Here is a 12,529-nt window from a genome sequence, read left to right as displayed (position 1 = left end):
TTCTAAGGATTCCATTTCACCCCCCTTTTACATATGCACAACTTATTGTTTTCACAGCCACACAATTTGAAGTTCAACAGCTGTGTGTCAATGGCAGGCCTGTTATGTGACTCGGTACACCTTTGGTATGGCCTGGTACCCACAAAGGCGAATTCGGTATAAACAACTATATATTTTCTGAAAGTAGACCTTCTAAGGATTCCATTTCACCCCCCTTTTACATATGCACAACTTATTGTTTTCACAGCCACACAATTTGAAGTTCAACAGCTGTGTGTCAATGGCAGGCCTATTATGTGACTCGGTACACCTTTGGTATGGCCTGGTACCCACAAAGGCGAATTCGGTATAAACAACTATATATTTTCTGAAAGTAGACCTTCTAAGGATTCCATTTCACCCCCCTTTTACATATGCACAACTTATTGTTTTCACAGCCACACAATTTGAAGTTCAACAGCTGTGTGTCAATGGCAGGCCTATTACGTGACTCGGTACACCTTTGGTATGGCCTGGTACCCACAAAGGCGAATTCGGTATAAACAACTATATATTTTCTGAAAGTAGACCTTCTAAGGATTCCATTTCACCCCCCTTTTACATATGCACAACTTATTGTTTTCACAGCCACACAATTTGAAGTTCAACAGCTGTGTGTCAAAGTAACGCTTAGTGTGTGACTCGGTACACCTTTGGTATGGCCTGGTACCCACAAAGGCGAATTCGGTATGAACAACTATATATTTTCTGAAAGTAGACCTTCTAAGGATTCCATTTCACCCCCCTTTTACATATGCACAACTTATTGTTTTCACAGCCACACAATTTGAAGTTCAACAGCTGTGTGTCAATGGCAGGCCTATTATGTGACTCGGTACACCTTTGGTATGGCCTGGTACCCACAAAGGCGAATTCGGTATAAACAACTATATATTTTCTGAAAGTAGACCTTCTAAGGATTCCATTTCACCCCCCTTTTATATATGCACAACTTATTGTTTTCACAGCCACACAATTTGAAGTTCAACAGCTGTGTGTCAAAGTAACGCTTAGTGTGTGACTCGGTACACCTTTGGTATGGCCTGGTACCCACAAAGGCGAATTCGGTATGAACAACTATATATTTTCTGAAAGTAGACCTTCTAAGGATTCCATTTCACCCCCCTTTTACATATGCACAACTTATTGTTTTCACAGCCACACAATTTGAAGTTCAACAGCTGTGTGTCAAAGTAACGCTTAGTATGTGACTCGGTACACCTTTGGTATGGCCTGGTACCCACAAAGGCGAATTCGGTATGAACAACTATATATTTTCTGAAAGTAGACCTTCTAAGGATTCCATTTCACCCCCCTTTTACATATGCACAACTTATTGTTTTCACAGCCACACAATTTGAAGTTCAACAGCTGTGTGTCAATGGCAGGCCTATTATGTGACTCGGTACACCTTTGGTATGGCCTGGTACCCACAAAGGCGAATTCGGTATAAACAACTATATATTTTCTGAAAGTAGACCTTCTAAGGATTCCATTTCACCCCCCTTTTATATATGCACAACTTATTGTTTTCACAGCCACACAAATTGAAGTTCAACAGCTGTGTGTCAATGGCAGGCCTGTTTTGTGACTCGGTACACCTTTGGTATGGCCTGGTACCCACAAAGGCGAATTCGGTATAAACAACTATATATTTTCTGAAAGTAGACCTTCTAAGGATTCCATTTCACCCCCCTTTTATATATGCACAACTTATTGTTTTCACAGCCACACAAATTGAAGTTCAACAGCTGTGTGTCAATGGCAGGCCTGTTTTGTGACTCGGTACACCTTTGGTATGGCCTGGTACCCACAAAGGCGAATTCGGTATAAACAACTATATATTTTCTGAAAGTAGACCTTCTAAGGATTCCATTTCACCCCCCTTTTACATATGCACAACTTATTGTTTTCACAGCCACACAATTTGAAGTTCAACAGCTGTGTGTCAAAGTAACGCTTAGTATGTGACTCGGTACACGCTTAGTATGGTCTGGTACCCACAAAGGCGAATTCGGTATAAACATCTATATATTTTCTGAAAGTAGACCTTCTAAGGATTCCATTTCACCCCCCTTTTACATATGCACAACTTATTGTTTTCACAGCCACACAATTTGAAGTTCAACAGCTGTGTGTCAAAGTAACGCTTAGTATGTGACTCGGTACACGCTTAGTATGGTCTGGTACCCACAAAGGCGAATTCGGTATAAACATCTATATATTTTCTGAAAGTAGACCTTCTAAGGATTCCATTTCACCCCCCTTTTACATATGCACAACTTATTGTTTTCACAGCCACACAATTTGAAGTTCAACAGCTGTGTGTCAATGGCAGGCCTGTTATGTGACTCGGTACACCTTTGGTATGGCCTGGTACCCACAAAGGCGAATTCGGTATAAACAACTATATATTTTCTGAAAGTAGACCTTCTAAGGATTCCATTTCACCCCCCTTTTACATATGCACAACTTATTGTTTTCACAGCCACACAATTTGAAGTTCAACAGCTGTGTGTCAATGGCAGGCCTATTATGTGACTCGGTACACCTTTGGTATGGCCTGGTACCCACAAAGGCGAATTCGGTATAAACAACTATATATTTTCTGAAAGTAGACCTTCTAAGGATTCCATTTCACCCCCCTTTTACATATGCACAACTTATTGTTTTCACAGCCACACAATTTGAAGTTCAACAGCTGTGTGTCAATGGCAGGCCTATTACGTGACTCGGTACACCTTTGGTATGGCCTGGTACCCACAAAGGCGAATTCGGTATAAACAACTATATATTTTCTGAAAGTAGACCTTCTAAGGATTCCATTTCACCCCCCTTTTATATATGCACAACTTATTGTTTTCACAGCCACACAATTTGAAGTTCAACAGCTGTGTGTCAAAGTAACGCTTAGTGTGTGACTCGGTACACCTTTGGTATGGCCTGGTACCCACAAAGGCGAATTCGGTATGAACAACTATATATTTTCTGAAAGTAGACCTTCTAAGGATTCCATTTCACCCCCCTTTTACATATGCACAACTTATTGTTTTCACAGCCACACAATTTGAAGTACAACAGCTGTGTGTCAAAGTAACGCTTAGTATGTGACTCGGTACACCTTTGGTATGGCCTGGTACCCACAAAGGCGAATTCGGTATGAACAACTATATATTTTCTGAAAGTAGACCTTCTAAGGATTCCATTTCACCCCCCTTTTACATATGCACAACTTATTGTTTTCACAGCCACACAATTTGAAGTTCAACAGCTGTGTGTCAATGGCAGGCCTATTATGTGACTCGGTACACCTTTGGTATGGCCTGGTACCCACAAAGGCGAATTCGGTATAAACAACTATATATTTTCTGAAAGTAGACCTTCTAAGGATTCCATTTCACCCCCCTTTTATATATGCACAACTTATTGTTTTCACAGCCACACAATTTGAAGTTCAACAGCTGTGTGTCAATGGCAGGCCTATTACGTGACTCGGTACACCTTTGGTATGGCCTGGTACCCACAAAGGCGAATTCGGTATAAACAACTATATATTTTCTGAAAGTAGACCTTCTAAGGATTCCATTTCACCCCCCTTTTACATATGCACAACTTATTGTTTTCACAGCCACACAATTTGAAGTTCAACAGCTGTGTGTCAAAGTAACGCTTAGTATGTGACTCGGTACACGCTTAGTATGGTCTGGTACCCACAAAGGCGAATTCGGTATAAACATCTATATATTTTCTGAAAGTAGACCTTCTAAGGATTCCATTTCACCCCCCTTTTACATATGCACAACTTATTGTTTTCACAGCCACACAATTTGAAGTTCAACAGCTGTGTGTCAAAGTAACGCTTAGTATGTGACTCGGTACACGCTTAGTATGGTCTGGTACCCACAAAGGCGAATTCGGTATAAACATCTATATATTTTCTGAAAGTAGACCTTCTAAGGATTCCATTTCACCCCCCTTTTACATATGCACAACTTATTGTTTTCACAGCCACACAATTTGAAGTTCAACAGCTGTGTGTCAATGGCAGGCCTGTTATGTGACTCGGTACACCTTTGGTATGGCCTGGTACCCACAAAGGCGAATTCGGTATAAACAACTATATATTTTCTGAAAGTAGACCTTCTAAGGATTCCATTTCACCCCCCTTTTACATATGCACAACTTATTGTTTTCACAGCCACACAATTTGAAGTTCAACAGCTGTGTGTCAAAGTAACGCTTAGTATGTGACTCGGTACACCTTTGGTATGGCCTGGTACCCACAAAGGCGAATTCGGTATGAACAACTATATATTTTCTGAAAGTAGACCTTCTAAGGATTCCATTTCACCCACCTTTTACATATGCACAACTTATTGTTTTCACAGCCACACAATTTGAAGTTCAACAGCTGTGTGTCAATGGCAGGCCTATTATGTGACTCGGTACACCTTTGGTATGGCCTGGTACCCACAAAGGCGAATTCGGTATAAACAACTATATATTTTCTGAAAGTAGACCTTCTAAGGATTCCATTTCACCCCCCTTTTATATATGCACAACTTATTGTTTTCACAGCCACACAAATTGAAGTTCAACAGCTGTGTGTCAATGGCAGGCCTGTTTTGTGACTCGGTACACCTTTGGTATGGCCTGGTACCCACAAAGGCGAATTCGGTATAAACAACTATATATTTTCTGAAAGTAGACCTTCTAAGGATTCCATTTCACCCCCCTTTTATATATGCACAACTTATTGTTTTCACAGCCACACAAATTGAAGTTCAACAGCTGTGTGTCAATGGCAGGCCTGTTTTGTGACTCGGTACACCTTTGGTATGGCCTGGTACCCACAAAGGCGAATTCGGTATAAACAACTATATATTTTCTGAAAGTAGACCTTCTAAGGATTCCATTTCACCCCCCTTTTACATATGCACAACTTATTGTTTTCACAGCCACACAATTTGAAGTTCAACAGCTGTGTGTCAAAGTAACGCTTAGTATGTGACTCGGTACACGCTTAGTATGGTCTGGTACCCACAAAGGCGAATTCGGTATAAACATCTATATATTTTCTGAAAGTAGACCTTCTAAGGATTCCATTTCACCCCCCTTTTACATATGCACAACTTATTGTTTTCACAGCCACACAATTTGAAGTTCAACAGCTGTGTGTCAAAGTAACGCTTAGTATGTGACTCGGTACACGCTTAGTATGGTCTGGTACCCACAAAGGCGAATTCGGTATAAACATCTATATATTTTCTGAAAGTAGACCTTCTAAGGATTCCATTTCACCCCCCTTTTACATATGCACAACTTATTGTTTTCACAGCCACACAATTTGAAGTTCAACAGCTGTGTGTCAATGGCAGGCCTGTTATGTGACTCGGTACACCTTTGGTATGGCCTGGTACCCACAAAGGCGAATTCGGTATAAACAACTATATATTTTCTGAAAGTAGACCTTCTAAGGATTCCATTTCACCCCCCTTTTACATATGCACAACTTATTGTTTTCACAGCCACACAATTTGAAGTTCAACAGCTGTGTGTCAATGGCAGGCCTATTATGTGACTCGGTACACCTTTGGTATGGCCTGGTACCCACAAAGGCGAATTCGGTATAAACAACTATATATTTTCTGAAAGTAGACCTTCTAAGGATTCCATTTCACCCCCCTTTTACATATGCACAACTTATTGTTTTCACAGCCACACAATTTGAAGTTCAACAGCTGTGTGTCAATGGCAGGCCTATTACGTGACTCGGTACACCTTTGGTATGGCCTGGTACCCACAAAGGCGAATTCGGTATAAACAACTATATATTTTCTGAAAGTAGACCTTCTAAGGATTCCATTTCACCCCCCTTTTATATATGCACAACTTATTGTTTTCACAGCCACACAATTTGAAGTTCAACAGCTGTGTGTCAAAGTAACGCTTAGTGTGTGACTCGGTACACCTTTGGTATGGCCTGGTACCCACAAAGGCGAATTCGGTATGAACAACTATATATTTTCTGAAAGTAGACCTTCTAAGGATTCCATTTCACCCCCCTTTTACATATGCACAACTTATTGTTTTCACAGCCACACAATTTGAAGTACAACAGCTGTGTGTCAAAGTAACGCTTAGTATGTGACTCGGTACACCTTTGGTATGGCCTGGTACCCACAAAGGCGAATTCGGTATGAACAACTATATATTTTCTGAAAGTAGACCTTCTAAGGATTCCATTTCACCCCCCTTTTACATATGCACAACTTATTGTTTTCACAGCCACACAATTTGAAGTTCAACAGCTGTGTGTCAATGGCAGGCCTATTATGTGACTCGGTACACCTTTGGTATGGCCTGGTACCCACAAAGGCGAATTCGGTATAAACAACTATATATTTTCTGAAAGTAGACCTTCTAAGGATTCCATTTCACCCCCCTTTTATATATGCACAACTTATTGTTTTCACAGCCACACAATTTGAAGTTCAACAGCTGTGTGTCAATGGCAGGCCTATTACGTGACTCGGTACACCTTTGGTATGGCCTGGTACCCACAAAGGCGAATTCGGTATAAACAACTATATATTTTCTGAAAGTAGACCTTCTAAGGATTCCATTTCACCCCCCTTTTACATATGCACAACTTATTGTTTTCACAGCCACACAATTTGAAGTTCAACAGCTGTGTGTCAAAGTAACGCTTAGTATGTGACTCGGTACACGCTTAGTATGGTCTGGTACCCACAAAGGCGAATTCGGTATAAACATCTATATATTTTCTGAAAGTAGACCTTCTAAGGATTCCATTTCACCCCCCTTTTACATATGGACAACTTATTGTTTTCACAGCCACACAATTTGAAGTTCAACAGCTGTGTGTCAAAGTAACGCTTAGTATGTGACTCGGTACACGCTTAGTATGGTCTGGTACCCACAAAGGCGAATTCGGTATAAACATCTATATATTTTCTGAAAGTAGACCTTCTAAGGATTCCATTTCACCCCCCTTTTACATATGGACAACTTATTGTTTTCACAGCCACACAATTTGAAGTTCAACAGCTGTGTGTCAAAGTAACGCTTAGTATGTGACTCGGTACACGCTTAGTATGGTCTGGTACCCACAAAGGCGAATTCGGTATAAACATCTATATATTTTCTGAAAGTAGACCTTCTAAGGATTCCATTTCACCCCCCTTTTACATATGCACAACTTATTGTTTTCACAGCCACACAATTTGAAGTTCAACAGCTGTGTGTCAATGGCAGGCCTGTTATGTGACTCGGTACACCTTTGGTATGGCCTGGTACCCACAAAGGCGAATTCGGTATAAACAACTATATATTTTCTGAAAGTAGACCTTCTAAGGATTCCATTTCACCCCCCTTTTACATATGCACAACTTATTGTTTTCACAGCCACACAATTTGAAGTTCAACAGCTGTGTGTCAATGGCAGGCCTATTATGTGACTCGGTACACCTTTGGTATGGCCTGGTACCCACAAAGGCGAATTCGGTATAAACAACTATATATTTTCTGAAAGTAGACCTTCTAAGGATTCCATTTCACCCCCCTTTTACATATGCACAACTTATTGTTTTCACAGCCACACAATTTGAAGTTCAACAGCTGTGTGTCAATGGCAGGCCTATTACGTGACTCGGTACACCTTTGGTATGGCCTGGTACCCACAAAGGCGAATTCGGTATAAACAACTATATATTTTCTGAAAGTAGACCTTCTAAGGATTCCATTTCACCCCCCTTTTACATATGCACAACTTATTGTTTTCACAGCCACACAATTTGAAGTTCAACAGCTGTGTGTCAAAGTAACGCTTAGTGTGTGACTCGGTACACCTTTGGTATGGCCTGGTACCCACAAAGGCGAATTCGGTATGAACAACTACAGTGCCTATAGAAAGTTATCATACCCTTTTGAAATAGTTACTTTTTTTGTCTTACAGCCTGAAATCAAAACCCATTTTTAAAAAAATCTTTTCCAGTTTGATTTACAAATGTAGCTGTACAACATCAAAATAATGAAAAAAAAGTCAACAGTTCTGAAAATTTATAAAAAATTAAAAGCTAGAATAACAGGGTTGGAAAAGTCATCATACCCCTGACTTAATACTTTGTCAAGCTTCCTTTTGCTTTCATTACAGCCATCAATCTGTTTGGATATGTCTCTATTATAGCTTTGCACACCTAGATAGGGGAATATTTGCCCAATTTTCCGTGCAGAATTGTTAAAATTTAGTCAAATTCTGTAGGGAATGGCGATGGACTGCTCTCTTCAAGTCAATCCACATATTTTCTATAGGATTTAAGTCAGGGCTCTGACTTTGCCACTCAAGGATATTCACCATCCTATCCTTAAGCCACTGCTTTGTTCTTTTGGCAGTAAGTTTAGGATTTTTGTCGTGTTGGAAGGCGAATGACCTCCCCATCCTCAGCTGTTTAGGAGAGGGACGCAGGTTTTCCTCAAGAATTTTGGTGTACTTGGCAGCATCCATTTTCCCTTCTATCCTGACCAATTGCCCAGTCCCCGCTGAAGAGAAACATCCCCAAAACATAATGTTGCCCCCACCATGCTTCAAAGTAGGTATGGTGTGTTTTGGGTGTGTTTGGGTGTGTATACTGTGTTTGGTTAGCGCCTGGAGCTCAGTCCAAAAACTTCAATCTTAGTCTCCAAAAAGTTCGATCTTAGTCTCATCTGACCATATAAGCTTTTTCCACATGGTAGCAGAATATTCCAGATGTGTTTTTGCACTGAACTCCAAGCGCAATGTTTGGCGAAAACCAACACAGTACACCACCCAAAACACACCATACCTAGTGTGAAGCATGGTGGCGGCAACATTATGTTGTGGGGATGTTTCTTTTCAGCGGGAACTGGGCAATTGGTCAGGATAGAAGGGAAAATGGATGCTGCCAAGTACACCCACATTCTTAAGGAAAACCTGCGTCCCTCTCCTAGACAGCTGAGGATGGGGAGGTCATTCGCCTTCCAACACGACAATAATCCTAAACATACTGCCAAAAGAACAAAGCAGTGGCTTAAGGATAGGATGGTGAATATCCTTGAGTGGCAAAGTCAGAGCCCTGACTTAAATCCTATAGAAAATATGTGGATTGACTTGAAGATAGCAGTCCATCGCCATTCCCTACAGAATTTGACTAAAGTTTAACATTTCTGAACGGAAAATTGGGCAAATATTCCCCTATCTAGGTGTGCAAGGCTATAATAGAGACATATCCAAACAGATTGATGGCTGTAATGAAAGCAAAAGGGAGCTTTACAAAGTATTAAGTCAGGGGTATGATGACTTTTCCAACCCTGTTATTCTAGTTTTTAATTTTTTATTAATTTTTAGAACTGTTTACTTCTTTTTCATTATTTTGATGTTGTACAGCTAAATTTGTTAATAAAACTGGAAAAGATTTTTTTAAAAATGGGTTTTGATTTCAGGCTGTAAGACAAAAAAAGTAACTATTTCAAAAGGGTATGATGACTTTCTATAGGCACTGTATATATTTTCTGAAAGTAGACCTTCTAAGGATTCCATTTCACCCCCCTTTTACATATGCACAACTTATTGTTTTCACAGCCACACAATTTGAAGTTCAACAGCTGTGTGTCAATGGCAGGCCTATTATGTGACTCGGTACACCTTTGGTATGGCCTGGTACCCACAAAGGCGAATTCGGTATAAACAACTATATATTTTCTGAAAGTAGACCTTCTAAGGATTCCATTTCACCCCCCTTTTATATATGCACAACTTATTGTTTTCACAGCCACACAATTTGAAGTTCAACAGCTGTGTGTCAAAGTAACGCTTAGTGTGTGACTCGGTACACCTTTGGTATGGCCTGGTACCCACAAAGGCGAATTCGGTATGAACAACTATATATTTTCTGAAAGTAGACCTTCTAAGGATTCCATTTCACCCCCCTTTTACATATGCACAACTTATTGTTTTCACAGCCACACAATTTGAAGTTCAACAGCTGTGTGTCAAAGTAACGCTTAGTATGTGACTCGGTACACCTTTGGTATGGCCTGGTACCCACAAAGGCGAATTCGGTATGAACAACTATATATTTTCTGAAAGTAGACCTTCTAAGGATTCCATTTCACCCCCCTTTTACATATGCACAACTTATTGTTTTCACAGCCACACAATTTGAAGTTCAACAGCTGTGTGTCAATGGCAGGCCTATTATGTGACTCGGTACACCTTTGGTATGGCCTGGTACCCACAAAGGCGAATTCGGTATAAACAACTATATATTTTCTGAAAGTAGACCTTCTAAGGATTCCATTTCACCCCCCTTTTACATATGCACAACTTATTGTTTTCACAGCCACACAATTTGAAGTTCAACAGCTGTGTGTCAAAGTAACGCTTAGTATGTGACTCGGTACACGCTTAGTATGGTCTGGTACCCACAAAGGCGAATTCGGTATAAACATCTATATATTTTCTGAAAGTAGACCTTCTAAGGATTCCATTACACCCACCTTTTATATATGCACAACTTATTGTTTTCACAGCCACACAATTTGAAGTTCAACAGCTGTGTGTCAATGGCAGACCATTATGTGACTCACTACACACTTAGCTTGGCCTGGTACCCACAAAGGCAGAATTGGTAGCCTATAGATATCTGCAATATTATAGTGCATGTTATAAACCCACCTTTTAAATAAGCACAACGTTATAGTTTTATCAGCTTCACAGTTTTAATTTAACACTAGGCAATAAGGTAGATAAGGCACATTCAAAAATACATTCTAAGTAACATTCTAAGGTGTATTTTCGATTTAAATGTCTTATTTAATTATTTTCTAACTTTACCTTCCTTTGGTAACGCAATACAGTTTTAAATTAATAATGTTCGTCCTCATGAATTGAAAAAGCAATGAATATGTTCTGACTTTTATTTTGAAAGATTCGCGAATGGCGGCCATATTGGATTTTTCTTTACTGTCGCTAGTTTCACACTACTCCTCACTCACCTTAGCGCAGCGTCAAGTTCGAAGTACAACCCCTGCTACTTTGATATGGCCGCTGCTTTGAAATGGTTTAGTCCTGGTCGACTCGTCAGAATTACTCGGTAATCATAATCTTTTTGTTGTTTGTTTGTATTGTTTAGTTAACGTTACCCCTGCTATTGACGGTTTAGAAGTCACGCAAGAGTCGCCTTCGTCCTCGTCCTCTGGATATCAGTTGGTAACGTTAACTCAACATTGATTATCTGCTGGCATTATGTGGGTTAGCCATAAGTAAAGGTATCAAAAGCTTAGCTATAACCTTAACGTTAGGTTAAATGGCTCCCCACTAACATAGTATTACTAATAACCCACAATGACATGGCAATGGCATAACGATACCTGCAAGACGCTAATGCCATTGCATGACATGGCAATGTCATAACGATACCTGCAAGACGTCTATAACGTTATTAATCTTGATAGAAAAGCAGTTACATTAACGCTAAGAGCAGTGCATATACTAACGGCATGGCAGTTCAGCCAATGCCATCTGTATGTGCAATAGCTATGGTTATGGTTATGCTATTTAGCAGACACCTTTGTCCAAAGAAACAGCAATGGCAATTCAATCAATGGCCTAATGAAAACAAAAAAACAACACTATATATATACTATTATCCAAGCCATAATCCATAAGAAGAGCTAGACTAAGTGTATGTTGAACATATGCCTTAAGACCCCTCTTGAAAGATCCAAAACTATTGCTGGAACGGAGAATACTGGGCTACTCATTCCACCAATATGAAACCACTGATGAAAAGAGTCTTGAATTTGTATGGGTTGTTTTCAGGTGGTCCTCTTACTCTCACTTTGGCATCTTCAGTGACCCACTCTTCTCCTTTGTGAAGAGTCCTTTCACAAAACAATCCCTGAAGGGATCCTTCTAGAATGATGTTCTTGCCCTTTCCTTTCTTTTGCATCGAGTCCTGAGATTTTCAGCTCTCTGCAGTCTTCCTAGGCGTACCTTCAGGTCTGTTTACAGTAGGGGTGTCAACGAATATTCTAAATTCGAATTTATAGTCTAATTGTTTTTTAAAAAAACACAGAGTTTAGCACAGAGTCACTATTGAAAATGGACTTGCATGAAAGATGGCAGAGCGTGCAGAGCCATAACCGACTGCAGCAGAGACACACACACACACATGGGTGTCTCAATAGGTTTTGTGTGGGAGACAGGCTTCCCCCACTTTGTTTGGTTCCAGTTTTCAGAGCCTGGGCTGTCTACAGAAACCAAGGTTTTTTTTACAGTGTACTCATGAAATGTGTAGCTAGTGGTCATGGGGATATAATTGCTGAATGTGACAAAAAAATGTATTGGCCTAGAAATCATGTAAAATCTCTGGCTGTACCTTTAATAGAATCGTATCTATTTACTGTGTTATGCACCATGTTTTATGGATGTTACTAATACAGTAAG

General features: G+C 40.1%; 1 protein-coding gene across 1 annotated transcript in view; it reads left to right on the top strand.

The window, feature by feature from the left end:
* The window catches only part of eci2 (enoyl-CoA delta isomerase 2), a 68,629-nt gene that overhangs the window by 6,212 nt on the left and 49,888 nt on the right, over window positions 1–12,529 (top strand). Inside the window, exon 2 of the mRNA XM_062520876.1 lies at window positions 11,076–11,174. Coding sequence (XP_062376860.1) covers window positions 11,076–11,174 — 99 coding nt within the window. The remainder of the gene's footprint in view (window positions 1–11,075; window positions 11,175–12,529) is intronic.

The sequence above is a fragment of the Sardina pilchardus genome, chromosome 19, assembly GCF_963854185.1.
Source record: "Sardina pilchardus chromosome 19, fSarPil1.1, whole genome shotgun sequence".
NCBI lineage: Eukaryota > Metazoa > Chordata > Actinopteri > Clupeiformes > Clupeidae > Sardina > Sardina pilchardus.
This window is presented reverse-complemented; position numbering and strand designations above follow the sequence as displayed.